Here is a 22224-nt window from a genome sequence, read left to right as displayed (position 1 = left end):
TCATTTGTCTGATTGTTTTCTGTTTGACAGTCTGTCAGCTCTTCTGGCTAAAGGAGAAGACATATAGAAAGGATCTGATTGAAGTGTTTTTCCTCTCATCTATTAAATATGCCTCTTCCTCATCCTCCTCTCTCCCAGTTGTCATTACCTTCATCTTCTATATTGAAATTTGTCCATCATTGCTGACAATTAATGCCTGAAGAAGATTCAAGTATGCTGAAGGGGAAAAAAACAACAAACCATGGATTCTGATTTGACTATTCACAACCCATTACATCATCAGGAATCAGATTTACATCAGGGCTGCATATGGAACATGTTTAAATCAGATCAAGGAGAGGAAGAATCGAACTTTATTGATCCCCTGTAGGGGAAATTATTTTATCACCCTAATTATAATGTTATCACTGTGTGTGTGTATGTGTATGTGTGTGTACAGGCCTGTAACACACAAAAGGGGCCTGTAAGCATGCAAAAAATAATGAGTTGGAAAGTACGGTATGTGTTATATTTTCAAAACAAAAGCACATTTTCATTTCAGTGGTAGCATCAAAATAAATTGCTGCAATAGACAGTCCTGTGCCAGAAATCAGGTGCTGCAGCCGAGAAGGTCAGTGGGCATCAGCTAAGGACCGTGGTTGTGACGTGTGTGTAATTGTCAGAGCGTTCCTGAAAAGGTTAGGTAACGCTCACTGGACACAGCTGGCAAGTCACGTCAGAAAAAATTAAAGTCTTTTCAAAAATTATACCTCATTTTGTCCTCCTAAAAAATAAAATTAAAAAAAAGACTATCAATTATCACTGAATCATTTATTTCATTTTATGGTGATGGATGAGCAGGATGAGGTGAAATCGGTTTAGCCCCCAAAAAATTGAGTTTTGTTCAAAAACCATAAACCATGTGAGGTCTTTCAGACTCCATCATCTACAATAATATTATGCATGCGAACGTCTTTATCTAGCTAAGACTACTGCTCTTCCATCATGGCTTTAATCTTCATGTCGGCAAACAGAGTATTCAAATACAAAGGGTGTATCTGTCATTTTGGAGGGCCTGCTCTCTTTTGAAAGGTTCCTGAAAGCATCTACCGCCCTGGACGAAACGGGCGGGGCGGGGGCAGATTCATACAATGACCAGGACTCTGAAATGAAAGAAAGAAAGAAAGAAGCCTCTAGACAGTTTAAGCTGGTTTTACTTTGTCTTGTGTCGACAACACCTGCGCGTTGGGCTTTTATTTTGGTTTCTTGTTCTTTTTACAACATATTATACAGAGTAACTGAGAGTCGTTAGTGGAATTACCACAAGCATTAAAATAAATGTAAAAAAAACCAAAACAAAAACATAAGAAGCTCCAGTCATTTCAAAGTAAAGACGGGTTATTGTTGCAACTATGACTCATACGGTTCAAGATACATACAAAAAAAACAAAAAAAAACACTTTTAAAAGACGTTTTTAATGTTGCTTTTTTGTTACGTCAGGTGTCTGTGTGGCTTTGCAGAATAAAAAAAAAAAAGAAGAAAGAAAATCTAAGTAATCCACACGAGTGGATCGTTAAACAGCGACTAGTGAAACAGATCTCCAGTTATATTATAAAGTTGTAGATTTTAGCACCTCCATTCCTGCTTTGAATTTATAAGGAACATTCAAGTCTTCTATCCACCCTGCATATCAAGCAAGCAGTTGAGGGAAGTAGCGCCTTAAAGAGAAAGCTTTGGGGAGGACCAGGCTTTGACTTGACACCCCAGATAAGTTGCTTTCTCCCAAAGGAAGTTCATTCCACTCGTTTTATTTCCCATATTGTGATGAATCTGAGGCTAACCAAACATTTATCCAACAGTAATCGCCGACTTCCATCCCCCCCTTAGAATCCATCAGAGACAGCCACACAGCACCTTCGATAACACAGGTCAAAAAATAAATGACATCCTACATCAACGCAATTCCATTTCTCCTTCGACTCAACTGACACGTTCTTACATGCATGCGTATGTAAAATAAAACAACAGCAACAAAAAAACACTTCAAAACACATTATTTGCTTTACTTCGGGTGGCATTCTGTTTTACTTTATCTCAAATTTTTATTCTTAACAACACACACACATGAACATAAAATATTCTTTTTGTAACCAGAGGAGCGCTAGCTAAATTTGGATTTCGGTGAAAAGTAAAGCCAAATTTCGTGTTTGTTTCGTCTGCTAAAGAGGAAAGGAAAAGCATTTTTTGGCTTTTGACCCAGCAGAAAAAAAAGACATGAAGGGGTCAAAAAGAGGGCTGGCAAGGGGGACGAGCGTTTGGGGCGCTGGGTGGCGATGTGAAGGGCAAAGCCAGAGGGCAATTCATTGATCATCGGGCAAAATTGAGGGAAGGGAGAGAGAAAGATGTCTGTCACGGAGGCTGAGAAAGAGAATAGAAGAGGAGGAGGAGGAGGAGGAGGAGGAGGAGGAAGAGGAGCACTGAGCTGTAGGCCTGGTAGTCAGATAAGGAGAGGCTTAAAGAGAGTGGAGTGGATTGTGTGTAGGTCTTTCCTGTGGGGGGGACAGTGCAGCAAAGGCACTCGACGACGACAGGAAAGGAGGAAGAGACGCAGGAAGAAAGAGAGAAAGAAACGTTTGGAGGAAGATGATTCGCTGAAAAACAGGAAGAGGAAGAGATGAAGACGCAGAGAGAGAGAGAGAGACGTCTCATTACCAGCTAAAACAATTAGCCCCCGTCCTGGCAGGCGGATTAGCTGCTCCTAAAATAACAGCGAGCCACGCCTCTTCCTGGTAAACCTATTTATTTTCCAGACCTGGGGGGTGTGACGTCATCCTAGGTTGTCAGTCACTGGCTGTCGAGTCAACCTCGGGGCAACCTCACGCATTGAGGCACAAACAGCCACCGCCAACCCCCCCACCCCACCAACCCTCCTAGACCACCAAAACCCTTCATGCTTGCCTCCCCCCACCCCCCACCCCTGAAAAATGTGCAGCTGTTACAGTAAAGCCTGCGCTGCTCTTCTAGGGGCCAGAAATAGCCCCCCTTTTAGCCGGGGCAAGGCACATGGCGACAACCTCCATTAGCTCAAATGTGAGACGATTGAATCACCCCTGAGCTCTGGGGGTGGGGGGGTGGGGGTGGGGGGGAATCATTTTTTCTCTCTCTCGCTATCACTCTCCTATTGCCTCGCTCTCTTTATTTTTTTTTTTGTGCGATTGAGTCGTAAACATTAAAAAAAGGGGTGGGGTGGGGGTTGAGGGGCACTAAGCTCACAGGGGTGGGTTTCAGGCTGTTATGTAGGTAGTTAGGCCTCAACATGTTTCATGCCCAACGAACACGTACGGGTTCTCCAATGGGACCAGGGGAATGATTTGACACCGTTGCCACTGATATAGCAGAGCTATTCTTACAGCCGGGGCTGTCTTGAAAGAGTGGAGATAATGGGAAATAATGGAGGTTGTTGCATCAGGCTGGGTAGAAAAGGAGAGAGCAGACTAGAGGAGTGGAGGCAGTCATGGAGGAGTCAGACCTTTATCTAGAGGAGAAAGAAAGGAGGAAGGAAGAGAGAGAGAGAGAGAGAGGGAAGGGAAGTAAGACGAGAAGAGGAAACAGGATGGGGGGAAAGAAAGTTATCAGCATTTTAAAATCACTTCTGCAAATTTTTTAAAAATGAAACAAGAAAAAGACAGGAAAATTCACAGTGAGAGAGGAAAGCGATGGGGGAAGGAGAAGAATGGAAGATCAGTGTGTGTGTGTGTCTGGGGGGGGGGCATGAATGGTGGGGTGGAGGAGGAAGTTAAGAGTTTGACACGGCGCCTCGGAGAAAAAAAGCAAATTGGCTTGTCCCCACAGCTTGTGTGTGGGATGGGGGGGGGGGGCTTGTGATGCGTATCGTCGCATTTGGAGGAAGCTTTTTTTTTTTTCGAGGGGGGGGGTAGGATGACAAAGGCGACAAAAAGTTGTTTTTTTATTATCAAATCTAAAAAGTCTCGCTTCAAATAACATGTCCTATGACCTGACTTGACTTTTTTTATTTTGGGGGGGGGGACTCTGTCAGCTTTACGTTGGGTTTGTGGTGCAGTTTTCAGTAGATTTCCTGCTCTCTTACCCCCCCCCACCCCCCCACCCCTCCCAACCCTCCTCCCTTGGGATCTTTCATTTGAAGGTGAGCTGGTTGGCGAGGCGGGAAAGGAAACCCCCCGGTTTGGACTTCCTCCTCCCCGCCTCGCCGCTGGGAACGTCTTCCCCTCTTTTCCCAGTCAGCTCCAACTCGATGGTCATCAGCACCCGATCTGTGCTCGCCCCCCCTGACCCCCCCCTGACATTCTCCGTTTTCACGACGACCCCTTTCTGCTGTTGCCCAGGCCGGGCCTTGGCCACCGCCTGGCGTACGGGCTGGAGCAGCCGGCTGGCGAGCCCCCCCCAGCCCCTCCCCGTATCCTATTTCTTATCCTTGCGCGACTCCAGCTTCTTCTTTTCCGAGGCGGCTGCCTTCACCTTGGAGGGGTCGGCGGGAGGCGCGGGGCCCTGTGGGGGGAGGAGGGAGACGGGGGATGGGGGGAGAACAGGGGAGGAGAGTCACTTCAGGAGGAAAGGAGCGTGAGGGTGTGGGGGGGTGGGGGTGAGATGGGTGTGTTAGAGATGAGAGGATGAGAGATGGGGGGGTGCCAGTATGAAGAGGAGAGAAAAAACATTTAGGAGGAAGAGGAGGAGGAGGAGGAGAGACTCAGACATGCAGAGACAGATACAGGTGAGGAGGTAGAGAGACAGTCCTTTTAAGGGAGGGGTTTTAAAGTGAGGGGGGGTGGTGTCCAGAGCTGTAAGGGGGTGACAAAACAGGTAACCATGCGTTAGGATGGGAAACAGTGGCAGACAGCCTCCATACACCTGTGACAACTGAGTGACAAAGTGACAATCCGTTACACACACACACACACACACACACACACACACACACACACACACACACACACACACACATGCACGCACAAACATGCAGGCATGCACACACACACACACTAATCACAGTTATGTCAGTATAAACACCAATGTTAAATCCGTTATAAAGTTCTCTGAATAGTGACTCTTGATATCTGACCTTATAAAAAACTAAATGAATAATGAATAATAATGAATAATAGATTTAAAGAATGTTTGGAGATTTGTTTACACACAACAAGATAATAAAATTCATAACCTGATCGTAATCATCGTAGGAATTGTATGAATTTTATGTTGCTTTAACTTTCAAATTCTGATTTTTATCTCTGATTTGGTGATTTTTTATTTTTTTTTAATGTTCATTTATTTGTTTTCGGTCGTTTCAATTGAGAAAACGCAATGCTTGGTCAGCGGCGTCGAAAACGATTAAGATCTGACGTTCTTTAAATCAACACCTCCATTTCGTGTTGGAGCTCAGTTTAGATTTTAAGGGAGGCATAAAATCTTAATGAATAGGATAAAATTTCATAAAACTTTGTTTTCTTAAAAGGCTGTCAAGTCCTTCGCTTTACGAGTGCGGCTACATGGAAATATTTCTCGTACAAAAACCACATAATTGGTCTATTAAATGAATATTTAAAGTTAACAGAAATATGAATAATTAGGTAAAGCTCTCTTGCCCTGCAGGCCAGGGAGAAACATGCTTGACTGGCTCCAGGATGTGAGTATACATACAGGTATACACATATCTTTATATAAATAAATAAATATATATATATATATATATAAATAAAATATATAAATATATATATATTTAAATATATATATATATATATAAAATATATAACAAATATTTATATATATATACACTGTATATACTTATCTCCATTAATCCATTCACTCTCACGCATTCTGTGAATTGTCTGTTCATGTCTAAGGAGATATCTATAAAAAGGAGAAGGGAGGAGGTAAGAAGTTGTTAAGTAAATCCATCAGGACGGACTGGACAGAGTGGAGACGAGTTCAAGGTAACACTTAACTTCACAATATCTGGATTCCGCTACGCTGACCTGCACGTTAACCTACTGTTAACCTACTAAGAATACATCACAAGTGCATGATAATGCTCCCATTTGGATGTGAAACTTACTCGAACCTCAGCGATACACGGGGGCGACTGCATTCCCCAACATCGAGTTCTTTTTAAATTCTCTCTTCTGAGCTGAAGGCCCCCGCTTTGTGTCGAACAGGAAAGAACCAGGGGGTTGGATTATGGAGCGTCTTCTCTTGAATACATCAAGTTAGTCGATGCTGGAAAGCACACGAGTGGGGCCGCCTCTACCCGCTGAAGCTTCCACTAATAATACCCCACTGATTGCATTAGAAATCTATCATCTTTAATTATGCTCTGTGCAAAAAGCAGCAAGCTACTCTGATAGGACGGCAATTGAGGCGAACGCTGTACGGCTGCCATCAGGGGGGCAGCTGCAGAGCCCATCCGGTGTCATTACCTTTGATCATACTTACATTCTCTCATACATCATTGTATTGTTTACCATTATGCATCCCATGGTAGACATTAGATTGCAAGCGCGCTGGATTGCAAGCTCCCACGCTAATGACAGGGCTGTAAACACACATTCGCAGCCAGCTTAAGACGGAATCCACAACTGCCCCTTGTTACAGGGGGGGCTACACACACTTCAAAGGAAATGTGGGTACAGTTGCAAAAAAAAAATGTGTAAGTGGCTCCCCCCCTCCCTCCACTGCATACTAAAAAGAGGACGGTGACAGGTGAAGAGGGAGATAGAGAGGTAGATGAGGAGTGAGAGGTAGCGATTTCCTGTCCAGAACCGAAAGCTGATCACAGCCCAGAAGACCTGAAGAGGGAGAGGGGAGAGAAACTGGAGAGAGAGTGAAGTGGCGTCGGCGGCGGTGGTGCTGGGGGAGGAAGATGAGGGAGTATCGACTGAGTAAGAGAAGAGAGGGTGGGGTGGGGTGAGGGTGGGGATTACAGACAGATAGATGCTCCTGGTGGTCAGCGTGGAAAAAAAAAGGCACGAAGGAGAGGTTTGAGGAGGATGAGACTGAGGAGAAGGAGATGAGGGGAGGGGGACGGATAAAGGGGATGTGAATGGGAAAGGGAGAGGGAGTGAAGTGTGTGTGTGTGTGTGTGTGTGTGTGTGTGTGTGTGTGTGTGTGTGTGTGTGTGTGTGTGTGTGTGTGTGTGTGTGTGTGTGTGTGTGTGTGTGTGTGTGTGTGTGTGTGTGTGTGTGTTGGGAGGGGTGCAATCGGGGGGGTGGAAAGAAGAATAATGGGTGGGTTGTGTGTGTGTGAGCTCGGATCGATACAGAGTGCACTCAATTATCATTCCACTACAGTACGTGTGTGTTCATTCTGATGTGCTTTCTTATGTGTGTGTGTGTGTGTGTGTGTGTGTGTGTGTGTGTGTGCGTGTGTGTGTGTGTGTGTGTGTGTGTGTGTGTCTGCTGCTGCCACAACTCCACCTAATGGGGAGCAGCACACACCACAGGGTTCCTTTGTCTCTCTGTCTCATTCACTCCCTCGTTCGCTATCTCACCCGCTGCCTTTTTTTTTTTTTTTTTTTTTTGGAGATTTGTAGTTGCAAGCCCAGCAAACAGAAAAATAACGAAGATGGTGGGGCTGATAGAGGATTGTGTGGTGTCAGCAGAGCCTCCTAATAAAGGCTATTTGATCAAACAACCACTTATGAGCACACTATAAAATCCCTCCAGTCCTGTGTGAGGTGTAACTTCAAGAGAAATCATCTCTGAGGTAGAAAAAAATATACTAATAAAAAAAAAAGCTCAGATGGAATAGCTGCTTGGGATGGATATTTCTCTCCAAAGACGAGACTTGCAGGAGAGTAACTGTAAATGACAACATTGTCAAATATTTCAGTGTCCTTTTGGCGGTGAGTTATTTATTCATATATGCACTGTCACCCGCCGCAGGCACTTGAGAGCAACTGACTGCAGCTCAAGAGAAACCTGACAATCATGTGACAGTAGAAAGGAGAGAGGAAGACGCGCCGAGGAAGACGGGCTCTGGGGAGAGGAGGATGAGCGCAACTTGTTCGGGAGAGGAGGAAAAGGTTGGCCGTCGTCGTCGACACCCCATCAACCCCTCCACCCCCCCCACCACCACCCCCACCCCACCCCCTCAGTTTGAGCCACACCGGCAAGATGGCAGAATGTTAAGTGCCTGCATCTTAGCATTAGCTTGCTCTCTTAGCATCGTGATTTAGGACAAGGGTGTCAAAGGGTCAGATGTAACGTATAAATGTAACTAAATGTAATGCAATGTAAAATACATGTAACTACCCCTTAAATAACTCTGAATTTATTACGTATTCAAGTTACAAACATTACAGTTGTAACATGAATCCTTTTCATTTTTTTCGGGGTTATGAAACCCACAGAACTCCATCGATCAAGGATCAAACTATTCAAGAGAATAAAGAACAATAACATCAAACACAAGTTAAGACATTAACTTTGTTTGTTTTCATTGTTTTGGGTTTGGTTACTGCATTGTGGGAAATGTGGTTTTTCAGGTCAAAGTACTTTTTTTTTGTTTGGAAAAAAAATTTTCTCAAAAAATTTCTCAAAAAATTTGGTGTTTGAAAAAATTAAAAGCATTTATGTGTGCCTTATAGTGCAGAAAATACCCCCCCCCCCCGGGAGCCTTGAGTTTGACACACGTGATTTAGGAAAAGGAAAACACCATCAGTTCAATCCCTTAACTTCCTGTGTCAGTATCAGCATGCAGGGGGCTTTCAGTCAATTACAATAACAGCCCCGCAAACCATCCGGCACCCACATTATTACCACGGAGTAATCAAACACAACTTGCCCTGGTGGGTTTGTTTTCACAGACGAATACGAGTCACCAACATGTCTGATTAATCTGCCACTCGAGGCGATCCCACTCCCACGGGGGTGGGGGGGTGAGGGGGGTGGACACAGAGGGAATAAACACCTCCAGTACTGGGTGCAGCGGTGTATAATCACTGATTACAGCCCCGCTTTATAATAGGCTCCTGATTTTTATTTGACTCCCAGTGAGAGAAACCGTCAGCTCCAGTCTGTCCCCCTGCCCCCCCCACTGTGAACAAATCAGCCTGCATTCACTAGCATTGGGGGGGGGGGGAGCCGTGACCATTTCACAGTCGCTGGTTCAATTTTTTGCCCCGTGGCTGTTTACTTGCACCAAGCTGATTGGCCCCTCTGAGGGACCAGAAGAAAAGAAAAAGGGGGGGCGAAGGATTTGGCGCCGGGCTCCTTGTGCTGAGATAGCACCGGAGCGCTAAACAGCTAGAACAGGCCGTTCTTCCGCCCTGTGTGTGTGTGTGTGTGTGTGTGTGTGTGTGTGTGTGTGTGTGTGTGTGTGTGTGCGCCAGGCACAGTTTGAACGACATGTTATTTTTGTTGTTGATGCGTGGCTTTCGAGGGAGGAGTCAGCTGAGCGTGCGGACATTTTTTGGAGCCGCTCGGATTGGCATTGCATTGTGGGAATGCGATTATGAGAACTGTGCCGTTCTGCGCTGTCATGCAGGGATGTGTTGCTTTTGTGCGGCTACACAGCCGTAGAATAGAAGCATATTCCTTCTGACAACACGCTTGTGAAGCATGAGAAATATTCAGACACTCAACGCCATTATTATAATCTCTTCCAAAAAAAAAAAAAAAAGGGACGTCATGGCGCTATTTAGCATCCGAATATGACAGCGAAAACCAAGCTGTTGCCTTTTTTTGGGTGTTGCCAACTGGGTGAGTTCAAGTGATGGAATGTGTTGAGGAATGGGGAGGAAGAGGAGGGTGGGGGGTGGGGAAGAAGGGAGGGAGGAAGGAGAGGAGAGGACTTGCCTGTCTCTGCTGTGATCCCTCTTTCTTTTTCTTGCCATGTTTGCTGGAGGGGACAAAAAAAAAAAAAGACAATGTCAGGATGTCGAATCTATCTCTCCCTCCAGTGGTCACAGGGCAGCATTGCCTGGCAGCCATCATAAAGAGAGCAACAACTTCATCTGAAGCACAGCCCCCCTCCCCCCCCACAGCTACAAGATGTGTTAAGATCTCATAAAAATTGGCCGGGGTATAAGAAAGATTATGGATCCATCGTTTCATGATGGAGTAGATTATCCAGTCTGCTTCACATCATCTCGCTTTTTTTGGACTGTTCCTGGATTAAATCTAAATGAGAGATCATTATCGGCGTCTTTCCAGCCCCGACTGACATTCGCGTCACACGCCTAACTACATCAAAACGGCGGCGGTTTTATGCCAGCTTGGCCACGCAGGTGTCGGTGCCAGGGATAGGCTCGGGCTTCAGCTCCAGTCCCCGGCGCAGCCCGGACTGGTAGAGCGACGCCGGCCAGCGGCCAGCCACTGACCTGACGCTGAGGCTGAAGACGCGGCGCGCCACCAGGAACCTCATCAGGTAGTAGATGACGACAATGAGCACCAGCAGGCCGAGCACCACCCCGATGATGGCGCCGGTGATCACACCAGCCTGAATGGGCACTGAATGGGTGGAAGGAGATAGGAGAAGAGGATCATTAGAAAGGGGGGGAAAAACCCAACACAAAAGGTGTGGAGGAGGGAAATAAACAGGCAAAAGAAAATGAAAGAGAAGGAAGGAAATGGACCGGGGAAGGAAGGAAGTGAGGGATTTAAACGAGAGAGTAAAGGTAAATTAAAGGTTGAAGACATGATGAGGAGTGCAGTGGAGGCAGCGATGGTAATGAAGAGGAGGAGAGATAAGGAAGAACAAAGGTGAGAGCAAGGTGTGGAGTGTAAGGAGATTGTAGAAGACAACGGAGAAAGGGGGAAAGAGCGCAGAAATGAGGGAGAGGAGAGGAGGAGAGAAGTGTAGGCAGAGATAGCAATCTGAAAGAGAGAGATAAAATTGTAATTGATTTCTTTTAGCCGGAGTTGCAGGGAATTCCAAACGAGAGCAGAGACGGCGCTCTGATGTTCGGCGCCAAATTGAGATTCGTTTTGGAATGATTTCAACGATGAGATCAGATTGTTTCTCACCCTTCTCAAACACCAGCAGGCGGACGCTGGAGGGCCGGCCCACTATGTCTGGGGGGTTCTTGGCGTCGCAGGTGAAGGTGCCGTTGTCGCTGAACTCCAGGTTCTTGATCAGGATGGAGCCGTCGCGGCGGCTCGGGTTTCCCACGAACTCCAGGCGATCCCTGAAGGGCCCCTTGTTGTCGACGTAGGGGACCCCGCCGGTGAAGTGGAAGATCTGCAGAGGGGACAGAGAGGACATTGTGTTGTTTGTGCATGTGCTGTCGCCATAGCAACGGGAATCAAGTCAGAAGTAAATGCCTGGGTGTCAATGTGTGTGTGTTTTTGTGGTGTTTTATGGTTTATTTTAGTGGGTAAACTCACACACACGTTTTATGCATCGCAGGATTCTGCACCAAAAAAAACAACCGAAGCTGCTTCTCCTGGCACTAAATTAAAAAATGTCTGCCGCAGTTTGGTATATTTTTAATCCTGATCTTCTTTGATCAGATGGTTTCTGGTTTTCAAAGTCTGTTTTTTTTTGTTTTTTTTTAGGGTGCAGCTGAAAAAAACAAAAAAACACCCTTACAGAGTTGATATTGGAAACTTGTTGGAAAACAGTTTGCTAATCCAGACATGGATGTGGGGACAATTCTGGCATTTATGTGCAGTAATTCACAAATTCAATCTTTGGGCTCTGTCTAAGTGCTGCACTGTGTTTACTAGCTGGTGGCTAACTTTGTTTTCCTGTCGTTAGGTTTGTCGTATTTTTTTAAGCTGGTTGCAACTGAAATGTTGCTATGAGAACAGAAGCAGTAGATTTAATTAGCAGCAATACGTCAAACAGTAACAAAGAACACAGTTACTCATTAATTTAATTTAATTTAATTTAATTTAATTTAATTTAATTTAAAATACATTTCATACAATGGGACAAGAAACACAAAAATATATTTCCAAAATGTTCACAGACTTAGTTAAACACAGGATCTGTTGAGCTTTTGAAATTAAAAGTAAGGTTAATAATATAAATTAAGTGATTGTTTTTTTTTCAGTTTTAGTAAAATTAGTGTGGTGCAGGAATGAGTACACCCCACTGAAGGTCTGTGAGTAAAGCAGCCTTTCAGGCTCCCAATGTGGACCTGGACAAACAATGAACTAGAGGTGAGTCTAGATACTCATTACTGTGTTCATCAGGCAGTTGGCTACAAAAGGCTGTTACCTAAAGCAAACCGCCCTTTCCCATTTCCTGCTGTCAGCAATGGCACCGCATGGCAAGGAAATGTCTCTGGATCTGAGAAAGCGGATTATTGCTTTACACAAGAGAGGTGTGGGCTACAAGAAGATCAGTAAAGCCTTACGTATTAGTAAGAACATGGTCTCAAAAGTGATCCAAAGATTCAAGAGAGATGGAACCTCAACCAAAGCACAGAGACGTACAGGCCGGCCAAGAAAATTAACACCCAGGCAGGAGCGTCTTGTGATGAGATAAGTTAAGGAAATCATGAATTCTCAAATGTACTGCTCTATACTGAAGGCTAAGATGCTTCCATCACTTCGGGCCGTTGGTCGTCGATCCAGTTTTCAACAAGACTATGACCCAAAAACACACATCTACTGACTTTCTGAAGAGGAACAGGGTAAGAGTGATTCTATGGCCAAGTATGTCACCTGAACTGAACCCTATAGAGCATCTTTGGGGAATACTGAAGAGGCAGGTTGAGCATCACTCTCCATCCAACATCCAGGCTCTAAAAGAGGTCATCCTTGAAGGATGGAGAAAGATTGATGTGGCCAAATGTTGTCAACTTGTGCGCTCTATGCCAAGGAGACTTGGAGCTGTCATTGCAAGTAATGGAGGCCGTACAAAGTCCTAAATGTATTGGATGTAGTCGTGTTTGTTGTGGGGTGTACTCATTTTTGCTCCACCCCACTTTCACGGAAACAGAAAAAGAGTAATTTCAGTTGTCTTTTCACCTTTCTGTTTGAGTTGTTATGTAAGAACATAGTTCAATAAACATCATGAAGGAACTGTTTGGGATATATTGTTTGTGTTCACTGTGAAAAATGTATTTTTTCAGGGGGGGTGTACTCAGTATTGCTGTGCACTGTATTTCACTTGAAGGTCTTGCTGCTTGTATTTAAATTATTTTCTACATTTGAGGTACTTATTATGGTGAAAATCAGGATGTTGCTTATTATTTGAATTAATAACATAATAAAGCATCTTTTAAATCTTCATAAAGCCCCCGTACGGCAAATTTAGTAGGTACTGTGAACTTCATATCACATCACACAATCACACCACAGACAAGTGAAAAAGGCCAAATGCAGCATGAAACAGTCAGACGTATCAAACTATAGATCTGCCTAGGTGGCTAAAGAAATGAGTGACAGATGATGGATCGAAAAAAAAGAGAAGAGAAGTCCGGTTTCAAAGTGAGGGCACCGCAGGAGACGGATGAAAGCGAGGGAGGTGAGGAGAGGAGATAATGAGAGAGGAGGGGGGGTACAAAGGGGGAGGAGGAGATTAAGGGGAGGTGGACAGAGGGAAGCACAGTGAGGATGGGGAGATAGAGAGATTAGAGAGATGGAGAGACGATACGAGGGCAGCGAGAGAGAAATTGAAGAGCAGGAGGGGAGGTGAGGAGCGGGAAGATTAGAGGGAAAGTTGGTGCGAGCTTGTTATTTCCTTCTTTAAGTCAAAAGGGGAATACTGTACTTAAAAGTGGTCCATTTTTGATTTCACAGCTGATCTCATCAGAATAAAGAAGAATTATTTTATGACAATTTGCAAATATCCATTTGGTGATCCTGACATCAACATGACAAAAAGTACAGTATGTGATCCCTTGATGATAAAATCTGTTATGAACTTTCTATCTTCATTTTGTCTTTGTCGTTTGAATGAATGAATGAATCCATGCGTCTCTTCTCCAACTGTGTGCTCTGATGGTTCTGGGTGTATTAAATTGTAATCGGTATCTGAACTTCTCTTCTACAGGAAGCGACATCAGGGAGAATCAACACCCTAAAAGTTGTGGATTGTGAAAGTAAAAAAGTTACAGATGAGTTTGTTTCACGGTTTTTCTCATTAAGCGTGGCTTTAGCGTGGATTTGACATGTGCTGAGGTGTTAGACGTGTGCTGATTGCTCTGTGACAGCGATCTGCCTGGTAATTGGCACAATGGAACGTTTTTCTCTACGAGATGATGACATGAACAGATGTTCGCACTCCCTTCTAATGCTGAGCACTTAGCGCACAATCTGTGTGTGTGTGTGTGTTTTTATATTACAGATATGGGGTCCCGGGAGCCATCGGGCCTGTATGTCCAGGAGAAGGTGACTTCCTCTGAGGTCCAGCGCCAGGAAAAGAAGGAACAGGACAGTCGGATGTCGGACCCGATCAGGGCGTGGCGCTCCCAGCCGGTGTAAATGACTATGGCCTGGGACTGCTCAGGCACTGGGAGACAAACAGTAAAACACGGCGAAATTAAAAACTAATATATGCCTTAAAAAGATAATACTGTGGTAATTAAACATTACTTTAGTTTGTCTTCATAAATCCACATCTTTCACATTTATTGTCTCATTTCGAGGCAGAATTTTGACGTCTATAGCCTTTTCTGGTTTCCACTTTTTATTTCGTCCCATAAAAAAAGATTTTTGGGGTTTTATTTCATTCAAATGAAAGGTCTAAGGAAATTGACTACAGTTTGTAAAAAAGTCCACTGAGGCAAAGTGATTCGACTCAAAAAAATTGCTTTCACTTCATATTTTAACATTGCATAGAATTCTCCTTTTGCAGGTGCAGAATGCATTTGTCAGACATAAGAATACCTGCAAAAAAAAAAGACAAAGCCATACATCGGCTCTCTGCAGCGGTACATTTGATGCATTTGACTTCAACAAAGCAATTGAATTTGCAAAACGCTGTTATAATGACAACTTCTGCAGCTGGACTCACAATATTTTGTTTTTTTATACTTGGATTTTTTTTTTTAAGGTTTTAAATATGCATCTAGACCAACACGGGGAAAAAAAATTAAAAAATGCACGTTTAGTGGTGTCAGACCCTCCATTGACTCAGACCTGAACTCAGTAAATATTTGCATGATTACTAGAGTATTGGTGCTTGCCTCTAAAAGTCAAAAGGGACCATCATTTTCTCCATTAACATGGATTATGTCGGCTTAATCATGTGTGCTGCTTATGCTTGAATAATATTTAATGATCGATGTTAATTTGGGGCTTTGGCTGCAAAATCAATATTTTACCTTGAAACTGCGCTCTGCATCTCAAACAGCAGCTCCCTCGCCACTCCAATATTCAACGAAAAACCGCACAAATACAGAATTGTTCAGCTCAATGGAAAGCATGTGAATGGGCCACCGTGAGTCACGGGGTGTTACCGCGGCGTCACTCACACTAACGGAATGAAGAGCGATGGAGTCTTTAACACATGAGTTTATAGCTTTGGCTGCGAGCGTCCTTGAGCTCAGCGCTCAATGAAATCATGTCCAACGTTTTTTTTAATTAAACTTCCGACAAACACTACAAATGTCTGGCAGGAGGTGAGCAGAGAACGTAGTCCGCTTGATAGCGAAAGCTTTCCACTATAAAAGTCACAATAATGATTCTTTTTAACTTTGGAAGCTGATAGTTTTAGACGTCTGGCAAAGATTTGCACCATTTCTCCATAAACGTGCCCTCTGCCCTTCCCCCCGGTGGCTTTAAAATGCAACAGAAACTATTATATTAATTAAACTTCTTTAGTTTAGTGCTAATCCAGTGTGGAGGGAGTAAAAAAGTTTTTTAAAAAAAAGAAAAAGATCAATTAAATTCCCTAACAAAACCTCCTGACCCGTTTTATTATCATCACATCCATCAAGTTTTCAGTCAAGCAGCTGAAGCGTAAAACATAGACAGAAAAAAAAGCAAATCTTCATCATGTTCTTTCTTAACCTTTGACCTCACATCACGAGGAAACGACTTCAACGTTTTCTCTTTCAATAGATGAAATTCACAGTGGGGCTTTTTAAATAAAAAAATTTTTTTTTTAAACCTCATCAAAACACAACTTCATGAAATTCAAAGACTATTTTGTTACTTCTTTTTCTTCTTTTTTTTTTTACCTATTCCCAGGAGAACGACCGACGCCAGCGCCAAAAACGTCAGCATGGTGTCTGGATTCTACGGAGCTCCGAAAAAGATCGACGATGCCAACCCTGGATGGGGAGTCTGATGAGGATGAGTCCCGTTCTGAAGGATGGAGGAAAGAGAAATAAAGAAAACAAGTGCAGGACGCCAGGATAGAGGGCAACAGGACAACAACAGAAAACCCACTGTCTGGTGGTTTATACCCAACCACACCCCTTTGCCCCGGACCGGTCCTGCCCATTTCTACTCTCCACATGCCCCCAACTCCCCCCTTCCATTTCATCCCTTATTAAAATGAATTATCATTTGGAGTGGATGACATGGAGGCAACCTGTGCTTTACGGGGAAACTTGTGAAATAATTGTGAAAACAATAGGCAACTCTGTGCCGTGTGGCTCCGTGATGAACATAATGTGTTAGATTACACACTCACTGTGATGAAATTGAGTCAAGAGGGGGATGCTAATCAGCGCTTGGCGAGACAGAGAGTGTGTGTGTGTGTGTGTGTATCTGTGTGTGTGTGTGTGTGTGTGTGTGTTTAGCCATCTGCGAGCGTGTGCCATGGCTGCTCGTATATATCAACGTTACACGGGGGTAGCGGCGCGAGGCTTTCTTTCTCTGGACCGTCTGCGACCGAGGAGGAAGGGGTCAAAGGTGAACCTGTGGCGAGGTCATTCCAGCGCTCTCTCCTCCATCCCCACCCCCCCCCAGCCCCCTTCGTTCTTCTCTCTCTGGATCTGAAGCCAGAAGCCCAAACAAAGGCCGGACTCATCGCGCTCTCCATCCTCCTTCTCTTTGGATTCCTGTCGTTTGCTGATGTCCAGCGTTTGGAGACAATGGAGAGAGCGAGGGGGGGTGGGGGGGTGGGGGGTGGGGGGGGACAGGGTCCGACTGGTGTTTGCCTGTCTGTCAATGGCGCTTTCTTCCTCTCCATCCTCTCTTCCAGTCTTGCTGCCGAGACAAAAGCGGGTATTCAAAAGCGAAGCCCACTCCAGTAACGAACAAAGTGGGGTGTTTGGGGCAGGGGGGGGGGGAGAGAGAGACCTGATAGGTTGATATGAGGACAAGATGTGAAGCCTTGAGAGCAAGATGGTAGCAGACAAGGGTACCAAAACGCCAAAAAAAAGAGTCGGTGATGTCTGAGGGGGGAACGCTTCATTTCTGAAGGCCTCATTTCATCATTTTGTCACGCAGCATAAATATGGATTCATTTAGCCGCTGGCATTGATGTAGTGAATGCATGTGTAAATTAATAGTCTGTGGTACCTTCAGCTCCAGAGAACTCACGAGCTGCTCCACCGGTTCTCAACATGGAGTGTAAACCAAAGTCGGTCGTGGTTTTACTCCTCGTGCAGAGACGAAGAGGATGTCCACTTCCTGATGTTAAAGATCTCCTTTGCCAAAAGGAGGATCTTTGGCTGACACTTTTTCCTCACATTTGAGACCACATCATGAGCGTTCGCCTCTCGTGATAGATCGCAAATGCTCATTCATCTCGACACTTCATACCCACCCACCCCACACACACACACACACACACAGACGAGGGATCAGCCGAACAAAATGGACCATCTGCCAACTTGTTGGCACCATCGACTGTCTTAAAGCTTTGGCTTGAATGTCTAAATCGCGACATCCTTAACAATTATGGCAGATCCTGCCTTTAGCCCCCCCACCCCACCCCCCTCGTCAGGAGAAACAGGGGGATTCTTTATGAAGCCTGGCAGGTGTCGAACGTGGCGAGCGCCCAAAACTCTTCAGCGCCGAGTGACGGGGAGGAGCGGATCAGCTCGGAAAGGGATGAAATTGCATCACATGTAAAAAAAAATTAAAAAAAGGGGGAAAGCCTTCGAGTCCTTCAGCGCCTTATTGTTGAGGAAAGAGTTAATTTATACAGAAAGGTGAGGGTGGGGTGGGGGGGGCAAACGTGAAAACACACGGATTTTTCCACTAAATTCCCGCCCCCAGATCTCATTTCATAGCATTTCAGGCGTGATTGAGGCAGACGGGACTTCATGTCATGTGCTGTTATTTTGGATGACAGAATATGCAAAAAAAAAAAAAATCAACAACTCAGGCTTCAGCCGCCGTGTGAATGAAAGCGTGTCTGTCTGCTCCTGTGACTCATCCAACTTGTTTTTCATAGGTGGAGACGGAGGCCTCTCTGCTGTGATTGGTAGAGACACGTCCCTTAGACATGGGTAGACAATTAACGCATTTTCTTGTGATGTGGTCATTTTCTTCGACATATGAAGTACAGTGGTACCCCTACTTACGAATGTCTCTACGTACGAAATTTTCTACTTACGAAACGCCTCAACAGGAAAATATTGAAAGGTAAAAATACAGTATGGGCTGATACTCTCCCACAGGTTCCTGAACGCAACATTCTCATAGCTGCTCTGCCATTGGCTATTACCTAGCATCCTGGCATCCCATTGGCTAAGAGGGACCTCTGTGTGGAGCCAAATAGGTGTCTATGCAGTGTCCTCGACCTTTGGCCCTCGACCCATGAGGTGTTCTGATAGTTTTATGTAAATATATTAACTTTTAGAGTATTCACTATGGACCCCAAGAAAGGGACGGAGAAAAGAGGAAAAGAAGAGAGTTTTTTTGTCCGTACAAACAAAGCAAGAGATGATAGAAAAGCATGAGAAAGGGATGTTTGGTTGATCTCGCCAAAGAATATGGCCAAAAATCTGCAATCGACACGTTATTGAAACAAAAGGAAGTTTAAGGAGTTTAAGGCGTGGTGTGGGTGGTTGGACAAGTTCAGAAGGAGGACTGGAATTCACTCTGTTGTTCGGCATCGTGAGATAGGAGCGCATGAACCCAAAAACAACGAGGACAGCTGTTAAAAGGTAAATGACCGTCATTATTATTCTTTATTTTCTACATTATGTACAACTCTCATTTACTGTGTAATAATCTAATTATAACATGTATTTGTTACATGTTTTGATGCATTTTTATGCTTTATAAAACGTTTATGTCGGAATTTTGGGGGGCTTAGAACGGATTAGGGCATTTGTACGGAAAACGCGTCTCTACTTACGAAATTTCTTCCGGAACCAATTAATTTCGTAAGTAGAGGTACCGCTGTACTTCTAGTGTAATGAAAACGGAAACATACCAAGCGCGTGTTCCAAAGAGCAGGGATAATCACACAGTCTGGGAAAGCATCCCGAGCTGGAGATGTTACAGGGCTCTTGTCAACTCTATCCAGAGCTCATTTTTCTGCAGCGTTGATTATGTTTGTCAGAGCTCTGCATGCTGCTCTGATCACGAAGCAGGCTGGCAGATGTGCAGAAGGGGGTGGAGGGATGGGGGGTTTCTTTTTTTTTTTCACAAAAAGGGAGAGCATCTTTTTGAGATCAGACAGCTGGAGGGGCTTCTTGATGCTCAAGATGTTGGGAGGAAGAATAAAATAAATAAATAAATAAAAGACACACGCCACAAAGCCTGATTCACATGAAGGTCATAAAACTAATGGTTGTCAACAATGAAGCAATGGACTGCACTGCATCTAACTACCCCACCCCCTTAAGCATAACCCTCTCAGTGTGGGACAAAGTGAAACACTGGCAAGTGGGGGGAACAACAATAAACCGCCATCATAAACCAATCATAAAGTGGTCTCATAAACGACTAGATCAGCTCTCAGTTTTTGCTGAAGGGGGTTGAATAATCAAGTGAAACATTTTCATAACCAAATAAGGCAAATGAGCCGTGGCGAGCAATTGGCCAGAAAACTGTCAAAAGCAAAGGCTAGAAGGCAGGATTAAATATAAATACAGCTGCATTATGCTATTGAAGTTTTCTAATATGACACAGGTTAAAAAAAGCATCAGCAAATGCAAAATTAAGGAGTATATGATCAGAATAACTATATAGAAAGAAATGAGAGCTTCCTAACCAAAGGTGCTTATATATTGTATGGTTTAGATAAGTTTGGTCATTTAAGAAGGAAAGGAAAAATAATTTCTATAGCTTAAAAAAAAAAAAAAGTGTCAACTTCAAAATCCTTGAGAGCAAAACATTTGAAAAATGGTCTTTAAGAAGTAGTCTGAATAAACTCCAGCTGTGGAGTTTATTCCGATGGAGTTCTGGTTATACAAGGTTCTGGACTCCGCTGGAGACCGTGTTCCACACGAGGACAAAATGTTTGCCGTCACTTGTTGTGAATCGGTTGGCTACTTGGGCAACAAGAGCTAATCAGGAAGAAAATTGGAAGTTACGTGAACGTCTACAGCAACTCGACAACTGTTGATTGTCATGAAACCTAGTCCAGGTATTCAAAGACTTCAGCCCTATAATCCAACCGCTTTAATGACCCCTTCTCTTTTCCCACGAGCAGCTGAAGTTTTTTTTTTCAGTAATAACTACCATCAGTACAATCAAAACTGTACCCAATGCTTTTTTCCTATGTAGCACCTGTGGGCAAGTACACAATGTCTTCTTATTCCTTCTGATATTCTTTTTTTTTTTTTTTTTTTTGACATGAAAAAAACATGTAAGATTCAAACTCTTTGAGCGTCATTACAAGACAACACTCGATATTGTTGGTCAAGTAAGACATGTTGTGTGACGTCTTCAATGCATTCAGCCTTCTGCTATTTTCAAACCGCAATTGATAGAAGAAAAAACAAAACAAAACAAAACAACTCAATATGCCAATGAGGGGTGACATTGCTCACCGGATTTATTCAATAAAGATGTCATAATACCGTTCCTGCTTGTGGCTGATTGAAAGGGGGTATAATAAAAAAAATCACCATCTTCTGCATGAAATCATACATCAATAAAAGTTATCATGTTTATTCTTCTATTTCAAATGCAAGCATGTATTGATAATTAGCCCAAGATTACATATATATAGGAGCATTTACAAGTGCCTCTATTACTTCATGACTCACACAACTCAGGAAGTAAAAACGTGGAGGGCCCAGAGACCCTGTTGGATCGGATACTGCAGAATGAAGGAGATCATATATAGGGCCCAAAAAAAGAGGGGTGTGTGACATCATCAAATCCAAAAGGTTACTGGCCAACGCTCTGCGCTCCTGCTCAAGAAAAACACTATTGATATTCTTGTGGGTTTTGGCTGAGAACAATGGCAGCGCTTGTCCCTTTCCTCCACCCCCCCCTCTCCCTCGTAGCCTGGCATGGCAGAGATGTCACAGAGAGCACCAAACAAATGGATGGAAGGACAGAAAAGAGATGGAGGGATGGGGAGGAGGAGGAGGAGGAGGAAGGAGGAGAACAAACACATTGTTCTCGGGGTGGAGAAAAGGGATATTGTGGAAAAAGACAGATAGCTAATGTGGAAGAATGAGGCGGGGCAGGGGAGGCAGATAGGGGCACAAAAGGACAGACCAACGGTGAAACCTGCCACTTTTTTTCTGTTAGATTCTCTCTTTTTTTTCTATCTTTCGAGTTAACTCGGCGATACTTTACGGGACGTGACCTAAAACTTTAAAGAGGAACACAGCGGGGATACTTTCAGCCATCTTCAGCTTCGCTTTTCATCCGTCACAACACCACAGATCAGACTTTTAAATCATGCCACACCCCCACCCCAACCCCAAAGCCCCGAGCCACTTCTTAAAATGTAACAAAGCACCTTTCACCCGGAGCAGGTAGGCAGCGGCGACTTGTCCCCGCGGGACACCGGTGTGTGAACGGGTGACTTGATGTGAACTAACAGCAGAGCTGTTTGAACACGGGGGCGAAGACCTCGATGGAGACGGAGGCCGGGATGCCGCAATGCCCTGCAGGCGTGTGATGTGCACCAGCTGCCCCCCCTCTGTAAACATCGATGACACACACACACAGACACATACACACATGCACGCACACATACACACATGCACGCACAAACACCACGGGCAGTTAAGCAGGCGCAGACATTTTCACAGAGGATAGAAACAACTCCATTCACACACAAACTGAGAAAAAAACCCCCCCCACAAATACGGGCGCACAAAACATAAAGACACACTTTTATGTTCTAAACACACTCACACACACACACACAAATTAAGCAAGGCTCACCGTGGTTAACCTTGACAGTAATTTGCAAGAAAAGCTGAGATCATACGACGCACA

General features: G+C 44.3%; 1 protein-coding gene across 3 annotated transcripts; it reads right to left on the bottom strand.

Moving 5' to 3' along the window:
• Positions 1-1175: 1175 nt before the first annotated feature.
• mpz (myelin protein zero) lies at positions 1176-16307 on the bottom strand. Of its 3 annotated transcripts, none has more exons than XM_068340470.1 (6): positions 16092-16307; positions 14253-14419; positions 10981-11194; positions 10335-10464; positions 9811-9853; positions 1176-4507 (listed from the first exon to the last, which is right to left on the bottom strand). In XM_068340470.1, exons 1-6 carry the CDS (start codon positions 16135-16137, stop codon positions 4421-4423), a joined length of 687 nt encoding a protein of 228 aa, XP_068196571.1. In that variant the 5' UTR covers positions 16138-16307; the 3' UTR covers positions 1176-4420. The 3 variants fall into 3 exon arrangements, with proteins under 3 accessions (XP_068196571.1, XP_068196573.1, XP_068196572.1); XM_068340472.1 differs by having other exon boundaries at positions 1176-3515; XM_068340471.1 differs by lacking the exon at positions 1176-4507 and adding an exon at positions 4566-4797 and having other exon boundaries at positions 16092-16306.
• Positions 16308-22224: the final 5917 nt, after the last annotated feature.

This window comes from Antennarius striatus, chromosome 18 (genome assembly GCF_040054535.1).
Source record: "Antennarius striatus isolate MH-2024 chromosome 18, ASM4005453v1, whole genome shotgun sequence".
Taxonomy (NCBI): domain Eukaryota; kingdom Metazoa; phylum Chordata; class Actinopteri; order Lophiiformes; family Antennariidae; genus Antennarius; species Antennarius striatus.
This window is presented reverse-complemented; position numbering and strand designations above follow the sequence as displayed.